This window comes from Hermetia illucens, chromosome 5, assembly GCF_905115235.1.
Source record: "Hermetia illucens chromosome 5, iHerIll2.2.curated.20191125, whole genome shotgun sequence".
In the NCBI taxonomy this organism is placed as follows: Eukaryota; Metazoa; Arthropoda; class Insecta; order Diptera; family Stratiomyidae; genus Hermetia; species Hermetia illucens.
In genome coordinates this window covers 77,545,705-77,571,524 of record NC_051853.1, presented here as the reverse complement: position 1 = coordinate 77,571,524, position 25,820 = coordinate 77,545,705, and the positions used below count along the sequence as shown (strand labels likewise).

Below are 25,820 nucleotides of genomic sequence, written 5' to 3'. Positions count from 1 at the left end.
TGTTGCCTACCTAAATGTTATAAATCGTGGATGAAGCCGTACACGTAAAGTTATTAGGTAATATCTAATCAAATATATTCAACTTGATCTTGTCTTATTAAGAATATAATCATCAAACGCTCCAAAGTTATCTGAACAATATGGGGCCCCGATGCTCCGTATCTTCTTGTCAATGCAGAATCATCGCTACTTCGCTTCGTTACTTAAAATCACTTACCCACAATAAGTATTTCTCAAAAATTCAATCACTTTGTTGGTTTCTTTGAATTTCACATGTTTCCTCTCGTTTATCGATTGAAAGGCACACTTTCGGTGTCCTGAGTGGTTACAGACATGTTCTTTGGGAAATTCAACAAATTTCAACATGTTCCTTGAACATAAAACTGTAAATGGGGGGAGACTGATTTAAGATACTTTGAAGGTTGTAAATCATGCGAAAAAAAACTTTCCTGTGACATCCCTTTAGGGTTTTGTAAAGAATTAGCAAGAAATGTTTTCTTCTGAATTTATGTTAAGTTTTTTAATGTTTGTATCTGCAGTGATGGCTCGAGAACTTGTTTATGGATAAAGTTAGAAATCCTATGAAGACGATGCAGTAGGTTTTAGTAATGTTAAGGTGTCACTACCGCTTATGATAAAGCACGTTTTCTTGAATTGCCGTTGTTGGGGACTTTACCGTGGTTCAGCTATCATCCGATTTCAACATCCCGTCAATTTAATTGTGGATGTAGTTATACAAGTTAAATGATTTTGTTTTGTCTCTGCGCGTTTTCCGGCTTTTTTCCATGATTAACAATTTCTGGTACACCAAATGTACCGCAATTCTTTCTGGCCGAATCAATCGACGCCAAGTCGATGTGGAAGGCTTGCCGAATGAAACCTGCGATTTCTTGCGCTTCAGTTTGATCAAGTGGATCTATTTCTCGTCTCCAGTCACGATCTGATGCAAAAACAATTTTTTCTCGAAGCGAAGAAACAAAAGTCGGCACCGTTCTCGCCATCTCCATTTTCCTTTCATTCAGTGTACCAAGCATCCATTTTACCACCTCGTGGATATTTTCCTTGTCACGCAGACGATTGGAGATAGTTTTCTAACTAACACCGAGCTTATTTGTAAGTTAAAATTCTGTTGGTTGGTGCCCTATGCGCTTTGTATCCTTTAAGTTGAAATCGATAATCAGAAGCATCAAAATGCTCATACACAAGTGATCGGCAATGGAACAACCCCGCGGAAGGTTGCCATGAGCGTCCAACGAAATTCAGCGATTCAGATTTAACAAGGTAGCGATCATTCCCGCTGTCGCCATAAATGTACTGCACACCCTCAGCACTGTGAGACGGCACAATTAACTCACTATTCTCTGGCTCCCAACTTGGGCCAATGCTTGGAATAAACAAGAGCCTCATATGGCAGTATCGATCGCACGATTCCGGGAAAAATAAGTCTACGATTACAGCTCAGTCCGAAGAGTTCCTTATACTCGTTGTCATTTTATTGCTAATTGATGTCCTGCTGCTGCTTCATTATCATCACACTGTCTGCTGTGTATATGATAAGTTTACAGTAGCAGGATAGCACAAAGACAAATACAAACATCCATGACCAAACGGAATTCGAATCCAGGTCGACTATCGCATCGTCCAATTGACTGAATTAAAATCATTCTTGACGTTCAGCTATATCCATGGCTCCTGTTATTGCATCTCTCATAGGATAGGCTCGCCTACATTCATATTGCCGCATAAATAAACTATTAACTTCTTCAATGAAGAAATATGGAGATGCTACGACCTGTGGTTAAGGATTCGGCAGTAGAACTGACCGCAAATCACACTGTCCACCATGCACGATTCAAAAACACTAGTGAATCGATTGGGCTTGCTCTTAACTGCCTGTTCGGTTCAATCTTGGAGCCTTGTGATCCTCATTAATTGAAGGTATTGAAAAAACCTTCCTATATAATCCAAAGTTCATTATATTGCTGGGGAAAAATGATTGCTATTTGAAATATTAAATCTCGTTTTTCCTATTCGCTAGTGTTGACTTGTATTTTACAACTACCGATATTTCGTTCCCTTCTGATGAAGGGAGCAAGTGGTTCCCGAAATATCGGGATTTGCAAAATAAAAATCAACACTAGCGAATAGGAAAAACGAGTTTTATTATTTCAAATAATTAATCATTGAAAACATCGCGTAATTACACTCACATGGTTGCTATTGTTTTCGACAAAGGCTGTGCACTGGTCAGTTGGGGTGACTTTTGTCCATATATTTGATTCATAATGACTTTGTAGGTAGCGCGTTACAGATTCATATTCGCTTCAAAAGTGTTTCCTCTAACATTTCCACTTGCGCCTTAGTAGCGATCGCTTGGGTTTCCTATGTGATGCACAATATTTCAACCCTTTTTCCTCTAAAAGTGAAAGGTCGGTTGCTGGTGGGAAGCACATTTTCATTTGTAATAATCTGAAATCAAAATTTCAAACCCTTCTTATTGTCTGATCCACGATCATAAGTTTACCTTGCTAAATATTAAAATGACGGAGTTGTACAAACAAATCTTCAAAAATCATGTCAATTGTTCCCTGGAGACGCAAAATAAAAATAAGAAATAATGCGTAAAAATTTCAGCTCAATCGGTTGAACAGAATTTTAGTTACGCTCTCTACCAGTTGAAAGAATGTGGTTTAAAAATGGGATTTGTATAATATGCATGTCAGTATGACACATGCTCTTCGATTTGTTGTAAGTTGGTAAATATTTGCATTTCAGTGGGTAAATATTTGAATTGCATTCTGAAATTTCTGCAGTATACTACCAATATGTTCTGCATTCAAAATATATTCATTTATAAAAGAAAGAATTGATTTGTGGTAACCGGCATATAGGAAACCTCCTTAGAAAAGAACCGCATATCGTACCACGGATCGCACGAGTCGGGGATAAGTCAGCCTACGATTACAACTCAACCCACAAAGTTCCTTGTTCGCTTTATTTTTTTTATTACTAATTGATTTTCTGCTGCTGCTTTATTATCATCGCGCTTAATGCTATGCATGTGGAAATCTACAGTAACAGGACAGCACAAAGACGAACACAAATATCCATGACTAAGCAAAATTCAAAACTAGCTCGACTATCGCATCATCCAATTGGGCGAATTAAAAACTTTCATTACGTTCAGAGTTACTATCCAGTTAAATCCATGATTTCTGTTAGTGCATCAATCGTGGGACGGATTCGCCTATACTCATGTTGCCACCCAAACAAACCTGGAACAAACGAGTGCACCCTGTTTCTATAGAAATAGATAAGAAATATGGAGAAGGTACAACCAGTGATTTTGAAGGTTTCGGTAGTCGGGTCAACGCTATCAGCGAATGGAGAACTGCGTTATAAAATTGCTTCACGCATTAACGCAACCTGGATGAAATGGCGTTCCTAAAGTGGTGTTCTTTGTGATCGAAGTATTAACGAACGTCTCAAATCTAAAATTTGCCGCACTGTCGTCCGTCCTTTCGCTCTCTATGGTTCTGAGTGTTGGCCGACTATAAAAGACAATGAACGGCGTCTTGCGGTAATGGAGACAAAAATTTTGCGTTAGACTAGTGGCGTGACACGGCTTGATCACGTCCGAAATGAGGATATCCGCGATCGTTATCGGGTTGCACTGATCATGGAAAAACTGCGAGAGAGCCGTCTTCGATGATACGGTCACGCAATTCGCGCTAACGAGAATTCACTTGCCAAGATTGGTCTGAACATCGAAGTCGATGGTAAACGACCAAAAGGCAGGTCGAAATAAGTTTGGCTTGATACGGTGGATGGGGATTGCCTCAAGATGGCACCCAGCTCAGGCATACGATAGAGCTAAATGGCGAAACCGATCACGCCGAGCCGACTCCGCTTGTGAGCGGGATAAAGGCTGAAGAAGAAGGTAGCCGTAGGGAATTACTCTTTTTAGTATGCACAATTCAAAAATACTACATAGTCAACAAATTTGGCCTCATTAGTAACTACGTCAAGAGCTCTGTCTCCAAATCTCGCATACTTTCCTCTCAATAATTGAAGGTATCGAAAAAATATTCTTATATGATAGAATCCAAAGTGCGTTATGCTGTTGCTAAAAAAGGGTAGCTATTTTTTACGACAAAAGCGGTGCCCTAGTCAGTTAGGGTGACTTTTATCCATAAATTTATTTCAAAATAACTTCCTAGGCAGCACGTTACAGATTTGTATTCGTCTCAAGACTGTTGCATTGCCACTTGCGCCTTCGTACGAGTTGCTTAAGGCCACCTAAAAACTTCTTCGTAAGATCCAACATTTTTCCATCTTTTGCTTTACTTCACAGACAAGGCAACTTCAACGTTCCAAATTTTTAGTTCCACCAGCAGTTGGTTTTATCTAATGGAAAACTTGTATACTGGGAGGAGCGAAGATGTAGATGCCTTTGGTTTTTGCCCATACAAAGTTACCTCCCAACTGCCAAACTAATAATAACAATATATATCCCTCCATGAATGCATGCACCGAAGATATTATATCTCTCCTCGAATGGCCTGCTTTCAAGTTATCCTGACCAGACATTGTTGACCATTCTTTTGCTGCACTTATCTAATTCCAGCATAATGCCGCTTTTCTGCATTCGCCTGCCACATTTCATATCTATCTATCATTGAAATCGGTTTTCAATTTTCAAGGAAGTCAGCACACGACATATCCGCCATTTTAAAAATTTTCAACTTTTTTTATTATGCGTTATTTCGATTACTAGATTCTTTTCTTCGGTCAGTTTTCTTCAGTGAAGAGGATCACAAGGTGATCTACCTCAGAAAGTCTATGAGGTTGAAAAAGAAAAAGAAGATGTGGAGTCCCCTGCTTTAGATGAAACGATGGAGTAGACTAGGTTACCCCACAGCCATGTTTGGGCAAGGGTGGACGTTTTCGTCCCACTACCAGACTTGTGCATAAACGTGCATTCATATCTTCTTATATTTATCTATGCTTGTACATATTTATCCATTGAGCGTTCCCTTATTAGCACGAAGGGAAGACGAACTACATCCACGAAATTAATTTCTCCACCTCGTCGGCTGTGACCATGATTCTTCCTCAAGGTTAACAAACTACCACTTTAATGTTGAAAATTAAAAATTAGTCCCAGCAGTAAAGCTTGTTTATTGGAAAATTCAGACTTCTTTCGCAAAGGTGAGCTTAGTCAGTTTTGATCGTCAGATGAACCATCACCAATATACAACCTTTATAGGAATAGTTTTTGGATAACGAATTCAGAATCTAACAGGGTGTCGAATTGTGAAATTATGACAAAAAGTTGACTGACGGTTTCTTTCTTTTTGCCTTTCTTTGTAAACTTGGGTTTAACTCAAAAAAAAAGGAGTTCGGGAACTACAAAAGAGGGAGTAAGTTGCTCCCCAAGTGGTTCGGTCCGTCACTAAGTGGGTGCGGACTTAGGACTCCTAGCATCATCAACAAAAAATATTATGTGAAATTATGTTGACTGTCTTTAATAGAATCCCTTTTAAAAAAATGTTTTCTATCAATGTAGATCTTCCTAAGTTGATATTTGAAAATAACCTACAAAACCCTGTATCCACACGACAAAGTTCCTTACTCCTTCCTTAATGCGATATAGAGAACGATTTTTAGCGACTCGTTAGAATATTACGAGGGTTGATGTGCGTAGCATGTGATGTAATGTTGGCTGTTCCGAGAGATCCGTCATCAGTGACTTTTAGAAGCAGAGATAAGGATAAGCGAAAAGGGGAAGTTCATCTGAATATCCAATTACTGTAGATAGCTAATAAGCAAATTGATGTAATAGCAAAGTGGGTATTAATTAGTAAAAGGGAAAGATTTGATTGTGTTGTGTTACGTTTATTTGGCTTGGTTTCTCCCTATTCAGTACTGGTAAAGAAGTAACATTAACGAAAAGCAAAGGACAGGAGCGGTTGTAAATTTGCGTTTACCTTCAACAAATGGCAAAGAGTTTTAAGATGGAAGACCCGTTTTATAATTTGGGGACCAAAATGAACCCTTCCGTCAAGAGTTAAATCAGGCCACACTCTATATATAGTGTAGGTTCCACAATATTTTTGCTAGAACTAAAACTTATCTAAATGAAAAACCATTTTGTGGTAAAAATGCAATCCTGTTGGAAAACGTAACAGCACACAATTTTCGAGTCAACTTCAATATCAGACCATATGCCTTGAGAAGCTACAAGGTTCCTATTGACCTCCTCAACACGGTTTTTCGCTGGAGAAAAATTTATTTATATACTCGAGTCCCGCGGCTTACAGATTAATCCAATTGGCGTACTAGCAATTATATGAAACATAGTAAGCACTGAATCTGGCACATTTCCATCTAGCACCTTCATTCTATGTAAACATTTTATGATGCCCCAGGTACGGACAGGAGCTAGAGAACTAAGTTAAAGCTGAGCGTTTATGTTGTTCCTTTGAAATGTACTCCTATAATGAAGTCAGTAGCTTCTTGATCGATTTATCATCATAGTACCTACAAATCCTGGTTAGTAAACAGTGTCGAAAGGCAACTTTGGATACCCCCGCGAGGAAGCACTCTTTCGATCACCCTACCCTGAGAGTCAGTGTTGAGCATATTCATATTCGTAAATACGAATACGAATAAATTCGTACGATGATTTTCTATGAATACAAATATGAATATATTTATATTCGAAATGTGAATATTTTGATATTTACACAATAGAATACGAATACGGCCGAAGTTTCAAAGTTTAAAATCGAAAGATATTTTCAAGCCTAATGAATTTGTGAGATGATGAGAAAGCACTTGAAAGCGAAGACAACATTCTTCTTCTGCGGCTGTGTCAGACATCAGACAGATAAATATCTGTGTCTTGTTCAATCTGCCTTTAGTACTCCGTTCATAGCAATGTATTACTGTAACTGTACTACCCTGATTAAAATGCTGAGATTCCCCCGGCTGTAATACCCATTGTTCGTAGGGATCTTGCTTTTTAGTAAAATCGATAGATCCTTTTACATAAATAGACCGAACAGACAAGTTGCTTCGTAATTTACCCGCGAAATTTGTCCTTTGTAACGCTTGATAAACACGGCTTGAGAAAAGTTGACAGTGGAATTATGCCACTTTGAAGAAAGCTATCACACTTTCGGGGATGCTAATTTGTCACACACAAAGGCGTGATAATGCTGAAACACTTCGAGGAAGTAGCGTATGATATACTGCAAACTAAAAGCTGTTTTGTGCTTTTCTACCTTGACGGTAATAGATCTAACAGTTTGAAAATAGAAGTGACAGTTTTAAAATAGGACCATGTTGTAGCAGCAGTGGCTGTTGGTTCGTTGTAAATTGGATGCAGCAAGCAACAGGTTGTATAGGATTTACAAAGTTGGATCCAACCGGAATTCATGGAGCTGATAATTTGGCAAGAACTTTCGAAGTTGCATCCATAGAGTGGTGGGCTGGCGAAATAAGGTGTTAGTTGATGCAGCGCGTTTGGCAGATAAGCCGGTCATTTTAATGGAAGAGGCACTGGTACCAGGAGGAAATTGTTGGGCTAAACTGAAAACAAATTATTCCACAAAATTACTATACAGTCTGCCAAAAAAATTGGTGATTCTCTTATTAGGTAGTGTATTGACGGGGAGCCTAGAAAAGAATCACGTGTTCATATGGGTATGGTGCCCATTCACTTTCGGTTTTTGCTTAAACTTCCTCCGGGATTTCCTTAGAAACTCCACTGCTCCGCGCCATGTATTTCTAAGGTGCCCCACTCGCTGGTCATCCTAGCATACTGGGTTTCATTGTGTCCCAAATCAGCAATGTAGTTGTCAACTTTAGTTTATGATTTATCCACTGTCACTTCTGCCTTATAATATATAACTGTTGCCAAAATTCGCGGGTACTTACTTCTCTTCATTGACCTGTAATCCTGTTTCTACTGCACCGTCAAGCCTATCTGGCCCCGAAGAGGGAGAACTGTGAGATGCTACTGCCATATGCGAAGGCGGCCAAACTTCTTTCCTCCTGTGTCAGACCTGTGGTCGAATCAAGTTCTTCATTTGAAATAGTATCAGGCCAGCGTACTCCGGTAATACGGTGTACATAGGTGTTCACTGTAACTTGCGAGTGACAGAGGTACTCCCATATAACAACAGAACGAAAGCGGATCTAGCGCTCTTAATGTGTCGGGCCAAATTTAATTCGGTGCCACCCTTGGTAGAAACCACACTTCCTAGGTATTCAAATTGTTCGACTCTTTCGATGCTTTGGTTTTATTGGTGTTTATCTTCAGTCCATCTCCACTTGCCTCTCTTTCCAAATTTAGATCCATTTGGCCAAGGCCTATAACCCGATGAGAGAGCAAGCAGTTATCATCAGCATAGTCGAGGTTTTTGAGGAAAGATGTCATAATCCATTGAACTCCTCCACGTCCCCCGAATAAGACAGCATGAAGGCCATCATTGATAACAAGAAAAAATAATATCGGCGGAGTTTGCTTTGGACCTCAAATTCCTTTGAGATTTACCTCGGTGCAACACATGACATTTTATGCCATCATATCCTGCTTAAATAATAACTATTATGTGTCTCTCTGGAAAGCCCGTCCTAATACTCTCTGTTCACACAATCGAAAGCTTCCTCGAAATCGATGAAGGGCAGGTGAAATGAAGATCTAAACTCGGCGCACTGTTCCAAAATGATCCGCATGGTTTTGTTGTGGTCGATGCAGGAGTACGTTGAGCGAAAACCCACCTACTCTCTGTCGATCAAGCTTTCCAGATAATTTTTGATGCGTTCCAGGATTACTTTAGCTATTTTCTTCGCGACGGCAGGGAACACGCGCATATCCCTCCAGTTGTTACATTCAAAACGGATGCCCTTCTTTAGAAATTTAAAGATAATCCCCTTCTTCTATTCTCTGGGAAAGGTCTCGAATTCCCAAAATATCCCTACAAATGGGAGCAAAAGGTGTAACGTTAAATGCGGGGAAACCGCCAAGCCTAGCAGCTTTATGTAAACTGATGGCCCAAATGAGTTTTCTTCTGCTTGGAGAATCCATATCCGGATGTTACGTTGACATCCCACCGGGTCTGATACGGTTAAGAATCGTGGTGAACTCTTCTTTCCAGCTCTTCAGTCGTGCGTCATCTCGTATGAGGAGTCAATCTTTAATACCCTTCGCAGGACGAATGATTTGCGTTCACATGTAAGCTCTTTCGTTATGCAATATACCCTTCTGAAATCATTGATACGATACACACTACGCTGAACGTCCCGGGATTTCGCTTGGTAGCGGATTTCTAGCGCATTATGCCCACCATTATTATCAGCAGTCAATAGAGCTTTCAACCCGTTTCGTTCATCGATCCGCTTCCACAATTCTGTAGTCCGCCAGACCTTATGACGTCCCTTCGATAAGTGCCCAATATCGAGGATCAGCACATATTTTCTAAATAAGCACTTCGTAGATTTGGTTATAAATTGGATCATTTAATTTAGAAAATTTCGTCCGTATACGAACCGCACGCAGTCATTCATTGATGGGTTTGAAGTCTATAACAAGTGGTTTGAGTATTAACAATGAATGCCATTCCAAACTCTCTTTCCGTAGATTTTCCGTTTTTATGTGGATTGCTACAATATTCAGTTTTGTTCGAAAATCAGGCATTCCAGGATTCAGGATATAAGCCCAGTAACCCTTTGCGTATCGTTTCCATTGATCCAATTAATTTCAAGATGTCTCTTTGGGTTTCGTGACAAAGGGATAATGCCAGGAAGGGTTCCTGACCCTTTACTGGTGCGTGAAAGTAAGGCGTCTTAAAATCCCTAATTTCCTCTGCAGATAATTCGAATCCATAGTTCGTCTTTAAAGAACGTGGCTCGATGAGAAAATAATTGGCTCCAGAAATATAGTATGAGCCATAGCATGAAACTGCTATTTTTCTGGTCTAACTAAATACAAAATCCGCAACTACTCATTATTATTATTATTCTGTTAAGGGAAAGTCGCACCGCATCCTTGAAGAACTATTGTGCCCCTTTTACTAGTTATAATGTACATATTGATCATAGTATCTCAAGCAGGCCTGTAACCGTTAGGAACTTTAGTATGTTCCCCACTTCCAGAAGTTTCAGCTTTGCATCTGGTATTAAGTGTTCTCCCAGATGTCTCGACCTACTTTGCACAAGTGCCGGACACTGTCCCAGGACGTGTATAGAGGTTTCGTCCTCCTCCTCACAAAACCTGCAGGCAGTGTCCGTAGATATCCCTAGCTTCTGTAGGTGATAGTTCAGCCGACAATGACCAGTGAGAATTCCCACTATGATTCGGACTTCTTTTTGATGAGGTTTAAGCAATTCTTTGTACGCATGGGTTCGTATCCCCCAATAACCACCCTGGACTGCTCCATCCCTGGTAGGCCCGCCCAATATAGTTCCCTCAACCGTTTCTCTTCATTTCTTAGATTCATAGCCATGAAACCGTTTCCGATTCCACAGAAGAGTTCTGGCTCGTGTAAAGGCATCCCTGCTCCCTTCTTGGCTAGTTCATCCGCTGTCTCATTGCCTTCCAACCCAGCATGGCCTGGAACTCAAAGTATCCAGACCTTGTTGGACGAGCCGAGTGTATTCAATCTCTCAAGGCATTTCCATACCAGTTTAGAGTTCACCTGGTTGGACTTAAGTGCCTTGATCGCTGCTTGGCTATCGGTGAGAATAGCTATGTTCTGCCTCCTGTAGTTTAAAGAAGGCACATTTGTCTAGGGCGTATATTTCTGCCTGGAATATGCTAGTGTACCTGCCCATTGGCTCAAAGTACATTTTCCTTGGACCAATGACACCGGCACCCGCTCCCTCTGCTGTGAGGAATCCGTCAGTGTACCAAGAAATCAGTTGCTGGTTTAAGCCGTATGTCGCATGCCACGCTCTCCCAGTTTGCCTTGTTACTCCAACGTGTTTCAAATTTCTTATCGAAGTGAAACCTCATTGTCATGTTGTCCCTCGGTATCAGTAATTCGGGATACCGCCTAGAAAGAATATCAATCTTCCTTCGATTTAGGCAGCTCCCCGCCTCACTCATACTACGGGCCATCCTGAATATTGATCTCCTTGCCTGCATCTGTATGTACAGATGGAGAGGGGTTAATCCCAGAAGGACCTCCAGGGATGCCGTTGGGCATGTCCTCATTGCCCCACTGATACACACGCAAACCAGCCTTTGGAGCTTATGTAATTCCCTGGCCTGTGTGCTGAGTTGGGTTCTTTCTGCCCAGATTACCGCTCCATAGGTAATCATTGACCTTACTATTGCAGTATATATCCAAAGTAGTATCTTCGGGCTGCAACCCCATTTTTTTCTTGCTATGGATCTGCAAGTCATCGGAGCCCTCGTGGCTTTCCGACATGTGTCTTCCAGAGTAATTTTTGGTCTAGCGTGATTCCCAAATATTTGACCTCTGTTTCTCATTTCACCTCCATATCATGTAATGTTATGGCTCTCAGGTGATCCAGCTTACGCCTCCTAGTGGATGGTACTCTGGTGGTTTTAGTTAGATTGACCCGCAGTCCCACCTACCTGCACCAGGCACTAGTAACCCTTAATCCAGTTTTTCACATTTCATATTTGCCCCTACAGATTAAAACAATGTCGTCCGCGTAACCATGGACTTGTATTCCAGTATTTGTTAACATGTCCAGAAGTTCATCCACTACCATACTCCACATCATCGGCGATAGTACTCCACCCTGTGGACAGCCTTGGGTGGTGTTCATGATAATAGAATTTGTACCTGTTTGTACCTCTAATTGTCTGCTTTCTAGCATTTAGCTCATCCAGAGTGCCAGGGTGTTTCCCACTCCTTTGCGACTCAGGGCATCCTGTATCTCTGTGTGCGATGTGTTGTCGAATGCTCCTTCGATATCCAAAAGCGCGCACAGTGCAATTTCTTTTGTTTCTATGGCGTCCCGTAGTACCTCTGTTAGCTGATACAGAGCAGTTTCAGTTGACCGTCCTGCCCGGTAAGCGTGTTGACAGTGATGTAGGGGATTACGCTTTAGAACGTTGGATCTAATATAGTTGTCTATGACCTTCTCCACCGTTTTGAGTACGAACGATGTTAGGCAGATTGGTCTGAAAGATTTAGGGTGAAAAGGATCCTTTTTACCCGCTTTCGGAATGAAGATCACTTTTGCCCGTCTCCATGCCCTTGGTATGTAATCCAGTGCTATGCTCACCCTTACCACCCTCAGAAGAGACTCTAAGATAATTCCTAGGCCTCTTTGGATAAGTGCTGGGAAAATACCGTCTACTCCGGGAGATTTCATTGGCTTAAAAGTTCTCACTACCCATCTTAGCCTAGCTTCTGAGCATACCTCTTTTGCTAGTTTCCAGCTCTCTTTCCTTCCCCTTATATTCGTTGGTGGGGTGTCAGGTAGATTGTTGTCGCCTGCCACCGAGGGGTAGGACCCCGGGAAATGAGTTCTGAGAAGCAGGTGTACCATGTCCTCCTCATTCTCGGTGAATGTCCCATCCTCCTTTTTCAAGCAGACAGAGGATATTCCCCCGTCTTTGGCTACAGCCTTGTACAGTCTGGTTGCTTCTGTGATCTGTTCAATCCCTTCACAGAATTCCCTAAAGCTGTTCCGTTTCGCTTCCCTGATCGCGTTGCTATATGCAGTCAGTGCATTTTTATACCTCCGCCAGTCCCCGATTTGTTTTGCCCGGTTAAAGAGTTTTCGTGCCTCTGTTCTCATTCTGGCTAGGTTCTTGTTCCACCATGGTACATCCCTTGATGGCTTGACTGTCTTGGCCGGACAGCTGGCCTCATATGCGTCAATGATGATTGTGTTGAGGTTTTCCACCACCGTTTCTAATTCCAGTTCGCTCCTGATGTCACCGCCCCCTTGAAGGCGGGCAATGTTGTTGCTCAAGTGTGTTGTGTAGGATTAACTACCCGTTCTCCTGGGATTTCTTATTATTCTTTTTATTTCGGAGTTACCCCCAATGTCGAATCTACTCATACTTGAACATTTTTTTTTAAGATCTTGCCCAGGACAAACTGGGAGTGTATGTACCATTGTTCGTGATCATGGGATTTCGGTTCAACATTTTGGAAACTTGTTATTTTCATCTCTGGAGCGAAAAATCTCACACTTTCTCCTTTATGAATTTCATTTCGCACTATTCAAAAGAAACTGCTCGGTATAGTAGTAATTAACAGAAATTAAGTAGCGTGTTCTATTTCTCACTTTAGTGTTGCATGCTATCCCCAAAGTTCATCTCATTATATTCCCCTGTAGCTAATATTTACTTTCAGACAACTTTGCAGCTGAAAACTTCTAATTCTACATCCTCGTCAACTATGCCCGCAATATCCACAGCCTGTGGGAGGTTAACGAGTCCTCGTTAATCACACTTACCAGTTTAATGAACCACTATTTATCCATGCTTTGTTTGAAAACTAAATCTAATCTATCACAAACACACATGCACAGATTGAAATTTAATCACGTTCTTCTAGCCAAGGCCGGCCCCGACACTGCTATCGTGATCTAGAAAATAAGTTAACACATATTCGTAATTTAACTGTAGCAATTTATTTCCTGAATGAGAATCGTTTTAATAAGTTTGGCAGGCAAGTGCTGGCATTTGGCAACAAGAGTTCAGCTAATTTCGACCCTTGATTATAATAATTTGGCACGGAGCAAGCAGCTATAAAATTTTAAACCATTTCACGCTAACACTCCCTGTGATGGCTGTGGAAAGGGTCAACATCTTGTGGTTTCCTTAATTATTTCTATCCGCTTTCTTCTTCTTAATGTCGTCTGCCTGTTTTGATGTTTTAACTAATTGTTTTATGTGAGTGTTGATATAATTGTGTACATGTTGTCCCCGCCGACCACTTCGGAAATAGTTGATAATTGCAAATTTCATATTTTCATTAACAGGTAGTACCCACCATGGCGGCCGCAATGAATGGCCACAGCAAATCGATTCTGTCCAAGCGGCGGTACGATGGACACAATTTTGGCCGTAAGTAAACTGAAATATTACATGATGCACAGATAGATAATGCTTGGTGTGTAATGCGCCCCCGGAAATTTATGTTCAGTGGTTCACACTTGGCTTGAAAAGAACAATAAATCTGGGGGCAGATCACTTAATCCGAAATAGGCCCCATATTTGCGTTCTAATTGCAATTTGGATTTGTAGCTTCCACTAATTCTCCTTTATCAGACGCGAACAAAAAGTCAAGTTTGGCCAGAATTGCATATTCATGGGTTCAGCTGGAAATGTGCCATCGTTAATTGTCCCTACAAATGGCGTCCACACCATTTAAGCTACTGTCTGTTCATCATGCTAGATTCGAAGAGCAAGAGCATCCCCGGATAACATACCTAATAACCCGTGTCTATATTTACTCTTACAGTTACATCGAAAAAGAAGCAACGGCTGAGCAAGGAACGAATACCACAACCAAAAAACACAGTGGCCATGCTAAATGAACTAAGGCCCGGCCTCGTCTACAAATTAGAATCTCAAACTGGTCCTGTACATGCTCCGGTCTTCACTATATCAGTGGAGGTAAGTACCAAAAAGCCTGCTAGCGTCCAATCTATTTCGTTATCTAAATAGACCATCCGGATTTGGCATTTATGTCTGTGGTATGGTGAGCCGGGCACCCAAGGGTCATGTCCGCGAATATATTGAAAATTTATCTAAGGCCTGAAGGTTAGAGATACAAGACCGCAACCCTTAGTAAAGCGTTATTTTTACCGAACTCTTCCCGGCACTTTCGCGGCTTTTGTGTCTCGCTTGCGGTGAAAATCGATTCCTATGATTCACATTGCAAGGAGTTTAACAGAAAGTCCACATTGGCGGTGTTTATTACGCTACCGGCACACTTGCTTTCTATTTATAAATGCTTTACGTACATGAAATCATGTACATCATGCTGGCTAGATGAGCAGCTTCGGTTTACTACAACTATCGATTAAACGGTTCCAAATCACCTCGCAGGCTGTTATTATTTTGATATGAATGCATGAATGCCATTAGGCGAATGCATTATTACATAACAACATGCAAAAGACTAACGATGATAACGACTGAATCGAATAAAACCACATGCAACCGACTTTGTCGTTTGCAGATAAATGAGATTTTTAGGCGAAATGAATAGGAATTTTGATTAGCTTTCGTAACATAGTGAAAGTACTCACATACATACAGATTTTATTCCATATTCAAAATGGGATATGCTGATATCGATTATGTCACATATTACACGGAGCCCTCAACATGAAGGGCATATTGTAACCTTTCGTGCTAATGTACAGAAATCAATGCATTTCATTATCTTTTTCGTTTTGCCACTCAGAGTACTATTAAGGTTTTGGTGGGCAAATCAAAGTATCAGGATTTTTTCCAATAGTACAAGCGGCATGGCCGTCACAATCAAATCTGAAAAATTCGTGAGTCAAAAATATGAAAAACAAACAACAGACCAAGCAAAAGCGGAAATATTTGGTAATAACTTTACAAAAGTCTTTATTGCAACATCAGTAAACGAAATTCTTCTTCTTCTTCTTCAGTCTTTGTCCTATTCAGAAGTGGGGTCGCCTTGTCTTGATCGGTTCCGCCATCCTACTATGTAAAAGGCCTGATGGATGCAGTCGCGGGACGTTCAAATCATCATCCAGCGTATCAAGCCGTCGTTGTTTCGACCAGCATTTTGGTCATTTCCCATCGGCTTCCATATTCAGACCAATTTTGCCAAGAAAATTCTTGTTAGCGGGGATACCACCGAAGATGCTTCTCTTACAATCTTTACACGATCGGTGCAACCTCATATCGATCGCAGATGCTCTCATTTCGGATGTGATCATACCGTATTACGCTACTGGTCCAACGCAACATCTTCGTCCTCATCATCACGGGGCGCCGTTCATTGTCTTTTATAGTCGGCCAACACTGAGAATCATAGAGGATGACACTGCGGCAAATTTTCATAACTCCGTTCACCATTTGCTGATAGCATTGACGCAAGATATTTAAATCCCTCAGTCCAAGGCAGGCTACTGCTACTGACAGTAATAGTGCCTTTTCATTGGGATCGGTCGACGAACATTCTATTTTATTCAAATTCAATCTAAAATCGTGTTGCATGAGGCGATCATTCCATTTTTGGATAAGTTGCTCGAGTTTCTTGATGAACACGGATCGTGGTAGAGTAATTTAATCCAGCACGCGAGTTCTTCTGGCACTAAATATTATCGTAGACCATACCAGATGAGTTCCTGTGGTGTACGGCCAAATGCTTTCTCTAGATCCAGAAATGCAATGTAAAGAGCGCGATACTTCTTACTGTGTTTTCCGCACAGCGTGTATTATGTCAGTTGTTCCGCAGTTCTTGACAAGCCCGGTTTCTTTCACGGTTATTGCGTTCAAAAATCTTCATGATATGGAAAAACAACCGGATCGAATGGTAATTTGAACATTCTGTTGGACTACCTTTCTTTTTCCATATTGGAACAGTGTTGCTTGCCGTGCAGTGCCGAAGATGGCGTTCGACTTTCCTCAATAATCCGATCAAAGAGCGCACTTAGCCAGTGTTTGGTACTCCAGAGCATAGATGAAATGTGGTCAGATCCTGTTACTTTCTTCGATTTCATCCTTTTTATCGCTTCCTCGACTTCAATTGTGTCGGCAGTACTTGTGGAAATGAAGGATGAACAAATTCTTCCATTGAAATCGCTCGAAATATTTCCGCAATTTATACATTGTGGCTCGTCGATCGGTAAGCAAAATACCGTTCTTGTCATTAAAGCAATAGAAGTGTCCAATATCCTGTGTACGTTGGTGCCGGCTTGATATAGATTTCTCTCGCCGTTCCGAGTGTTCAGTTTGTCATAAAGATCTTTTGTAGTAAACCGCTCGGGTAAAAGCGATCGTTTTCTTTGCTTTCAGATTAGTATTCTTGTAAATTTGCCAATTAGCGAGCGTTTTATGGTCCAGAAGCTTGTGGTAGAGGCGTTTTCACGGACCTTCATTTCAACATCGTTATTCCAAAGCCAGATATCTCGGTTGATGAACCGCTTACCTGGGGTTGTATAGGCCGCTTTTTGGATCGTGTTTTTAACTTAGTTCCACAATTCCACATTCTTAATGGTTAGAAATCAAGTAAGTGAGATCATTTCTTCTTTTTTTCTGACGAAATCGCCACCATTGAATGCGCGGCGAGTGAGTTCCTCACGGTGTTTTATCTGTGGCTTGATTCGCAAGCAATCAGCAGCCGATGGAGTATATAGGGAACAGCATCCTATGAGGGTATAACCGATTTGCGTTTTACTATTCACCATCAATGGCGCAACAACCGGTATCCGGTCTAGGCCTGCCTTAATAAGGAAGTCCAGACATCCTGGTTTTGCGCCGAGGTCGACCAATTCGATATCCTTAACAGCTGTCTGGGGTCCTGATCTACGCCATCGCTCCATCTCAAGCAGGGTCTGCTTCGTCTTCTTTTTCTACCATAGATATTGTCCTTATAGACTTTCCGGGCTGGATCATCCTCATCCATATGGATTAAGTGACCCGCCCACCGTAACCTATTGAGCTGCATTTTGTCGACAACCTGACGGTCGTGGTATCATAGATTTCGTCGTTATGTAGGCTACGGAATCGTCTATCCTCATGAAGGGGGCCAAAAATTCTTCGGAGGATTCTTCCCTCGAACGCGCCCAAGAGTTCGCAATTTTTCTTGCTAAGAACCCAAGTTTCCGAGGAATACATGAGGACCCTTTAGTGAGACGTTTCGAGCGGAACAGTTTTTGTAAACTGAAATAGGCTCTGTTGGCTGACATCATCGTAGCAGTTATCGGTTGTGTTTTTTGACCCTAGATAGGAGAAATTGTCAACGGTCTCAAAGTTGTAGTCTCCAACTTTTACTTTTACTATTACTACTATACAATGTGGGAATATGAGACAATCGTTTGATGAACCATATATCGACAAGTGTCTGCAAAATTTGCATCCACATGACTATTAAGGATGCCCGCAGATGATGTAGTCATCAGCAGACACGTTAAAGGTTTTATAAAAATAGTTCCTTTGTTTCCTATAGTTCCTTTAAATAAAAATATTAAATCGAAATTTTCCAGTTTAACTATAATTTTTTATTGAAGGACTGAAGGTGCTGTCCTTCAATTAAATCGATAGTTAAACTGGAAATTTTTCCTTTTAATAGTTTTACGTTAGAGGTATTTGTATCGTGAAGTTGTCACAAGGCATCTTTCTCGGCATCAAGCCGATCTATCTGTGATGCGTATGCGGTGTGAAGTGAATCGTTCGATCAGTTGATAATGCTGAGCTTTATTTGACAGGCATTACGAAAATACTCAAAGATGCTAATTCCAACACCATATTAAGTGTGCGGACTATCAAAATAGAGAAGTTTATAACCATTTTTACCGCGTTCGCTTTCTATGTCGTAAATTTTGGCACCACACCATCGAGTTCTTTTAGAACGCAAATATTAATGCAACTTTTCCGAAGGACTCTTGGGAGTTCCTCCGTCTTTCCGTTAGGGGTTAAAAAATTTAGATACGTATTTATTTTGCTCGAACTAATTTACTTACGTCCTGACGTCATCCATGCGTCAAGAACCCTTCCCCATTTCTCAACAAGACCCGTCCTGCCGACTGAGGTGAACGCCCTAGCATTTCTCGGACAAGACACAGGCCAGTTTTCTTTTTAACGGCATTGAATGCATTTTCTTGGTCGGCCTGTCTCGGAAACTGTCACCAAGAGAGATTAGGTAGAATTTATCATTATTGATTAACTCTAACTATACATTATTTATCCCTTTCTCTGGCTTCAACATTTTATTTTTATTTTACTGAAGGTAGTACGTTGCCTTAAACCCTCCTTTGGGGGGTACCAGCATGCAATGTAAATAACATAGCGCTAACATTTTGTTTAAGAATCGAGGGATTCGTAAGTCCGCCATCCACTTAATGGCGGACCGGACCATTTGGAAAGCAACACGCTTTCTCGATTGTGGTCCACGAAACCCTCATTCTTGGACAAGCACCCAAGTTGCAAAATATGACTTGCGGTTTCGTCCAGGGCAGAGGCAACTTATCAGACACTGCCTCACCTCTGCCCTGAGAGCAGCGTGACCGAAGTAGTTACAATATAATTCATATAATAATAATCGTTGGCGCAACAATCCATGTTGGATCAGGGCCTTGAAGTGTGTTAGAGCACTTCATTCAAGACCGTAACGGTACACTAGGAGGCAATGTGGTCAGCATTGCACTCGCCCGAGATTATTACCCTGATTTAACTCAGGTACTCATTCACAGCTGAGTCGACTGGTATCCGACGTCAAATCACGATACAAATTCCACTGCCACCAGTGAGATTTGAACCGTGACATTCCGTACGACAGCCTTGTGCTCTAACCACTCAGCTATCCGGACACAATAATTCATATACACGTCGTTTTTAAGGTTTTGTGTAAAATTGTGTGGCTAATAATATTAAACTAAGACTGTGAAGCGTATGAGGTTGACTATTTCAACACAGGGCTTTCCATCAAATGATTTATTTAAATTACTTTCTAAAAAATAGATGTCAATAGGCTCATCGCTCCTCACATCTTCTTTTTCTTCAACCTTCAGTTCACATGTGGGGTCGGCTGGTCGTGATCGGTTTCGTCATTTTATTTTATCAAATGCCTGATCAGGATGTAATCGCGAGACCTTCAAATCCCCATCCAGTTTATCATGCGACCATTATTTGGCCGGCGTTTTGGTTGCTTACCATTGCTTTCGATGTTCTGACCAATACTGGTTGTTGAATTCTCGTTAGCGTGAATTACGGGACCACACCATCGAAAACGCCTCTCTCGCAGTTTTCCCACGATCGGTGCAAACCCATATCGATCGCGGATATTCTCATTTCAGACGTGATCAAAACGTGCCACGCCACCAGTGCAATGCAACATCTTCGCCCCATTACCGCAAGACGCCGTTTATTGTCCTTTATAGTCAACACTCAAACTTTAGAGAGCGACAGACGGACGACATTGCAGTAAATTTTAGGTTTGGGACGTGCGCTGATACGTCGATCACAAAGAACACCAGTTGCGGAATGTCACTTCATCCAGGTGGCGTTAATGCTTGAAACATTTCATTACGCAGTTCTCCATTGGCTGGTAGCATTGACTCGAGATATTTAAATGGCTCACTTCTTTCAATGGCAGTAATCTGCCCCTCCAGATATTTAAATCGCTGAGTTCTGAGCGATTTAAATATCTCGGGTCAATGCTATAAGCCAATGGAGAACTACGTTATGCTCCTCACATAGGGAAACACAAAACCTTTTATATCTGAAGCGTCAAGCTTGCGGTTTCCCGACTTGTTTTGAATTAATATAATGGAGCGACTGCCACATTGTAACCACTCCGTTCACGGTGCTCTCTGGGCAGAGGTGAGGCAGTGTCTGATGAGTGTCTCTGCCCTGGATGAAATCGCAGGTGGTAACATAGCGGTGTTCATCAGTTAGTCAGTTAGTCAATATCTAATCTGATACCCGTTTCCCAGAATATGAGAGTGTAGTTCGCGGACGGCCGCGATACCGTTGTTAAGAAACGTATGCACATTTTTTAATCCAATTCATGCTCTTCGACGAAAGCAAAAGTTCCTAGCCAATAAATCATCTCACCTCTGTTAAGGTTACACTTCAATAGTTTCAGATTTGCAGGTTGCTAACCTGTTGTATCATGGAATGTAATGAATAAATTGAGGGTGTAGTTAGAACTGGCAGACGTTCAGAAGATAGTCAAAAAATTACTGGAATGATGATTAAAATGATCCCCGAAAACCCAATACCTCTAATACTATAATAATTAGAATATACCGTTGTCTAGCTTAAAAGATTGAGGAAAGGTAGGCATTATTTCGAAGTATAGACTGTAAAGAAATAAGAAGCCTGACGCGGACCTTGAGAAGATACCTTCAACTACAAAGAAGTTTGAAATAGACAGTCTAATATAAAATGTAATCGATTTTTAAAAGCTAATAACCTTCAAATGATATATATCGAAATTTCATGACAATCGTTCAGAAGTGACACTACTTTTCTCTTCTAAAAATCATTAAAAAAAAAATGCAGGAAATGAGAAGCTGGACCCTTCAGGTATGAAAAGTTTTATGTATTTCTTACATAAAAATATTTCAGTGGACATTTGCCCCATTAATAGCTAGCGAACTACTAGGCTACTCCCTGTCGATCAAGCTCTCGAGGTGTCCCTTGAAGCGTTTCAGAATGAGCTTAGCTCGCGAATGCGGCAAGCACACAAATACCCAACCAATTACCAGTAAAACCGATACCATCCTTCGGAATCTTAACGGCCATCCCCTTCTTTCACTAAATTCCCAGAATTTACAAATGAGCGGAAGTAATAATTCAGAAGGTTTCTTCTCGTGCAGGTGTACAGAAAAGTTCCGCGAGAAGACCGTCAACCACGGCGGCTTTACTCTGAGCCCGTTGGTAGGAGTGATAATTTCCTTACTGTTTGGAGGAGCAGTACTTCCACTTCATTAGTCGTTATACGATTCAAAATCGTGTTGAAGTGTTTTCCACTGCCTCAGCTGCTCATCACGGTGGGGTTGGCTTACGATTACTTGCACACTGTTTCGTGATTCGATGCGTTAGCCACCGTGTACCGCACAATTATAGCGCAATGGTGGAATTCGTTTTGTCCTGGCCCACACTACATTGAATTACTCGTATTTTTTGCAATGTATCAGAGCTACAGCAGGTTGCGCTCATTTTCGCTCAAAGCTAGCAACAAAACTCTCAGCTCCTTACGTTGATCGATCCGCCCCACGTTTCTTCAGTCAGCCAGGTTTTGTTACGTCGCCGACAACTTCACCTACACTGGCAAAGGACCCTTGATGATGATCCAGTGCCGGTCAGTATTCTCGAGGGGGTTGTGTATAGTTTGTTTGGCTTGCGCAGCAGGAAAGTTTTTCCTTTGCTGGACGATAGCTGGATCGCGGAGGCGGCGCGCGTTGAATTTGGGAGACCGACACTCAGCCATCCTGCAAGCAGATATAGTACAATAGCTACACACAAACGAAGGTAAGCGACCATCAGATAATGGTCCTTTCGAGGCCCAGTTGACACCTCTTTTATTTTGCACATTCATAACAACTTCTAAATCTGATCAGTTGTTCGTGGCCGACAAAACACAACCGACCTCGTGGTAGGCCCTGTGATCGAAAAGTTCGCCGTCGATGGTGAATCGGTGAAATTGCGGCTATGTCTCGCCATCACATGTCCGAACAAGGTGTTGTCAGAATCACTTTGGCATTCAGAAAATCCATCGCGATCACAATTTCACCTTTAAAAACCCTGTCCTGAACTACATGCAATTGAACGCATCCCTCTTTACTGGATCGAAAATTTGCGTTTTTTATATGTTGAAGTTGTTAATAAATATCTACCAATTGTTAGTTTGAATTTTTCATTCATTCATTCATTAAATCCGCTTTTTCCGCAATTTATTACTTCCCCGTCATATTATCCATAAAGTTTTATGTATTATTGTTGACAATGGTTTTTGAAGGAACAAAAAAATCATCAAACATGGATAACAACGAAAGGTTAAATTACACAGCCCAGAGGTGGTCCAGTAGCGATGAAACACATCATATATATGGTTGCTATTCACCGCTGAATGGGTTCACGGTGTCCTGAAATTTGTTTCATCATCCTCCAGGAGTTTCCTAGAGGCTTGCACTCTTTTGCCACTGTTATGCGCTATGTGCTCCAGTGCAATCCATTTGCCGTCCATCTTAGGATAATGCTGGCTATGCCATGCAATGGAGTTTTCGCCCTTTTTTATTCTGGGATCTATCCATTCCACCTCCGCCATCTGATCAGCACGTTTACTGGTGCCTGACCTGGACGCTCATTCAAAATTGTATCAAACCAGAGTATCTCGTTGAAACGTCGACAGGCAAGAGTTGGTGTAAACTTGCAGTTTTTGAGTAATAGCGTTGGTCGCTTTCCATCTGCTACTGTCATATAACAACACAGGAAGAACATTAGCACAGCACGGAGGCGGGTCTCGTTCTTCCGACGATATACAAATTGATCAACACCTCCGATATTCTGCTCATTTATGCAGATAGGAAAAGTGCGATGATCTGTCAGACTGAGAACCTTGGTTTTGTTTATATTTATCCTCTGTCCTCTGCCCAATTCCTTCTGAAAGTCCGGTCAAATAGTAAACATCATCAGTGTACTAAAGGTGTTTGAGAAAAGATATCATGGTCCATTAAAACTCTCTACGTCCTCTGGACAAGTCAGCATGAATAATATCACCAATCACACGAACAAATAATGTTGGTGACAAGATGCAACCCTGGCGAATGCCTCTTTTGACCTCAAATTACATTAAGATTTTACCTCCATCCAGCCCATGACTTTTGCGCGCTTCTAACAATAGTTATTATTAGTTTCTCTAGAACACCCCTTCTGTGTAGAGCGCTCCAGGCATACCCCTTGTTAGCGCTTTCAAAATCCGTTTCTAAATCGATAAAGATATGGTAAAGTGGAAATAAAAACTCCGCGCACTGTTTCAAAATGATGCGCATGCTGTTGATGTCGTCAGTACAGGAGGATCCAGAAAGGAAACTAGCCTACTCTCTGTCGATCAAAGTTTTAAGATGTTCCTTGATACGTTCCAGGATTATTTTGTGATGCCAAGGAATACACAAATACTCGTCCAATCGTTGGACGCTTAACGATAATCTCTTTCTACTACTCTCTGGGAAATATTTTCCATTCACAGTAAGTAGCGGTTCTGTAGAAAAACTTATAAATAGCTTCTACGAGGAGGTCGTCAGTCCAGTGGCTCTAGTTCGATTGAGTGATGACTTAGATGATTTCACTTCTATTTTGAGGAGCAACCATTTCTTCCACGAGAAGATGTGATACAGTTGCGAGCCGTAATTAACTGCGTGTTCCACCTCTTCAGCTGCCTATCACTGTGAATGACGAATCGACCGTCAACAATCCCTCACAGGACCGTCCAACAGTTTGCGGTTACATGCCAATTTTTCCATGATGTATGAAATGGCCGATTTGGTACTAAAATTTGAAACGACTGTAAAGTTTACAAAAATTTATTTAATTAATCAAAATATGTGCCAGTCGATTCAAAACACTTCTCCCAGCGAGATACAAAAGGATGTATGCCAGTTTCGTAGAAGTCCAATTTTCAAGGGTTGATAAACTGATTGTTGATTGTTTTTCCGCCAAAAAATGATCTAAATGTTAAAAAAGTGGTAGTCGGTTGGCGTAAGGTTCGGTGAATATGGTCGATGAGGCAGAGTCTCATACACCAATTCGTTCAACTTTTGAACCGTTGTTCTGGAAACATGAGGTCGTGAAGGAATATGGCACCATCTCTGTTGACAAATCTCGGCCGTTGAATACTCAATTTTTCGTGCATTTCCTCAACTTGGGCACAGTATTTCTGTGCATTTATCGGTTCTCCAAATGCCAAAAAAGAATAGTGGATAACTCCAGCTGTAGACCACCAAACAGTCGCCATTACCTTCTTCGGATGGAGGCTCGGTTTCGACATATGCTCCGGTGGCTCATCAGAATCTAACCATTGTGCTGATCGGCGACGATTGTCGTATAATATCCACTTTTCATTACATGTCACTGTGCCGTACCCACGTATTCGAGGAGGGCGATCAGACCCGAATCTGCAAGCTCAAGCGTGGAGTTGCGCTGAACAATTCGGGTGCCGTACGCCTTAGTTGCGGCAGAGGTGTTAGATAGGCCTCGCATCCACTGGTATGAATACTGAGTCTGAACTCAGTATAAACCAGTATCGGTGTGCTAGTCATGGCGGGGCTCTGATTGTGGTCCCAAAATCAATCCGTGTCCGAAGAGGACCGTGGGATTATGCCTACACGGCAGGTACTGACTTTAAACCCCCAGGACTTTCATCACATGTCACTATTCTGTGCAAACAGAGTAAAGAGCTGTAAATTTCCATTCCAAGCGCCGTGTTTTGCATGCCGAAATCATTTGTCGAGGTTTTTGACCTTTCCAAGTTGTACAAGTGCCAGGAAACTGTCGAATAGCGTATGCCCAGGTTCTCTGCAATGTCTTTCACAGACTGACGTGTGTCGGATTCGACTAGCAAATGCAGCTCGTCGATGGTCCTAGATGTGCACGTGGCTTACTTTGAAGCTTTACGTCGCCTGATCGGTATTTTTCGAACCACCGCCGCGTGGTTCGTTCGCTTACCGTATCAACTCCAAATGTCAAAACTGAAATGACTCCTTGATTAAATGTAGGAGTATTTATACTACATTATCCGATACCAACAGCCGCAACTGGTGGTAGTTTGATACATCAAAATCGCAACTAACTTCACTGGATTGCCAAATCGGCCATTTCATATGCAAGAACCTAATAGTATTCGATTCTGAAATCATTGCTATCTACGGCATCTTCTGCATCCCTGACCTGCGTAATCAAAAAAATCTCTTTTCCCACCGCGCCCACTATGCTGAACTTTGGCGCTGTATTGGTACTCGAGTACTTCATGCTCACCCTCACTCCTAGTGACCAATAGAGCCTTCAATTCCATACGTTCTCCGATCCATTTCTATGATTTCGCAGTCATCCTTCGTGATATGGCCTAGTAGGAACCGAGAAAAGGGCAGATGAAACCTAGGTGTTTCAA

General features: G+C 41.6%; 1 protein-coding gene across 2 annotated transcripts in view; it reads left to right on the top strand.

Moving 5' to 3' along the window:
- LOC119658349 (double-stranded RNA-specific editase Adar) overlaps positions 1-25,820 on the top strand; it is a 123,272-nt gene that overhangs the window by 54,211 nt on the left and 43,241 nt on the right. For both annotated transcript variants that reach the window (XM_038065705.1, XM_038065704.1), the window contains exons 2-3: positions 13,984-14,068; positions 14,466-14,620. In XM_038065705.1, coding sequence (XP_037921633.1) covers positions 13,984-14,068; positions 14,466-14,620 — 240 coding nt within the window. The remainder of the gene's footprint in view (positions 1-13,983; positions 14,069-14,465; positions 14,621-25,820) is intronic.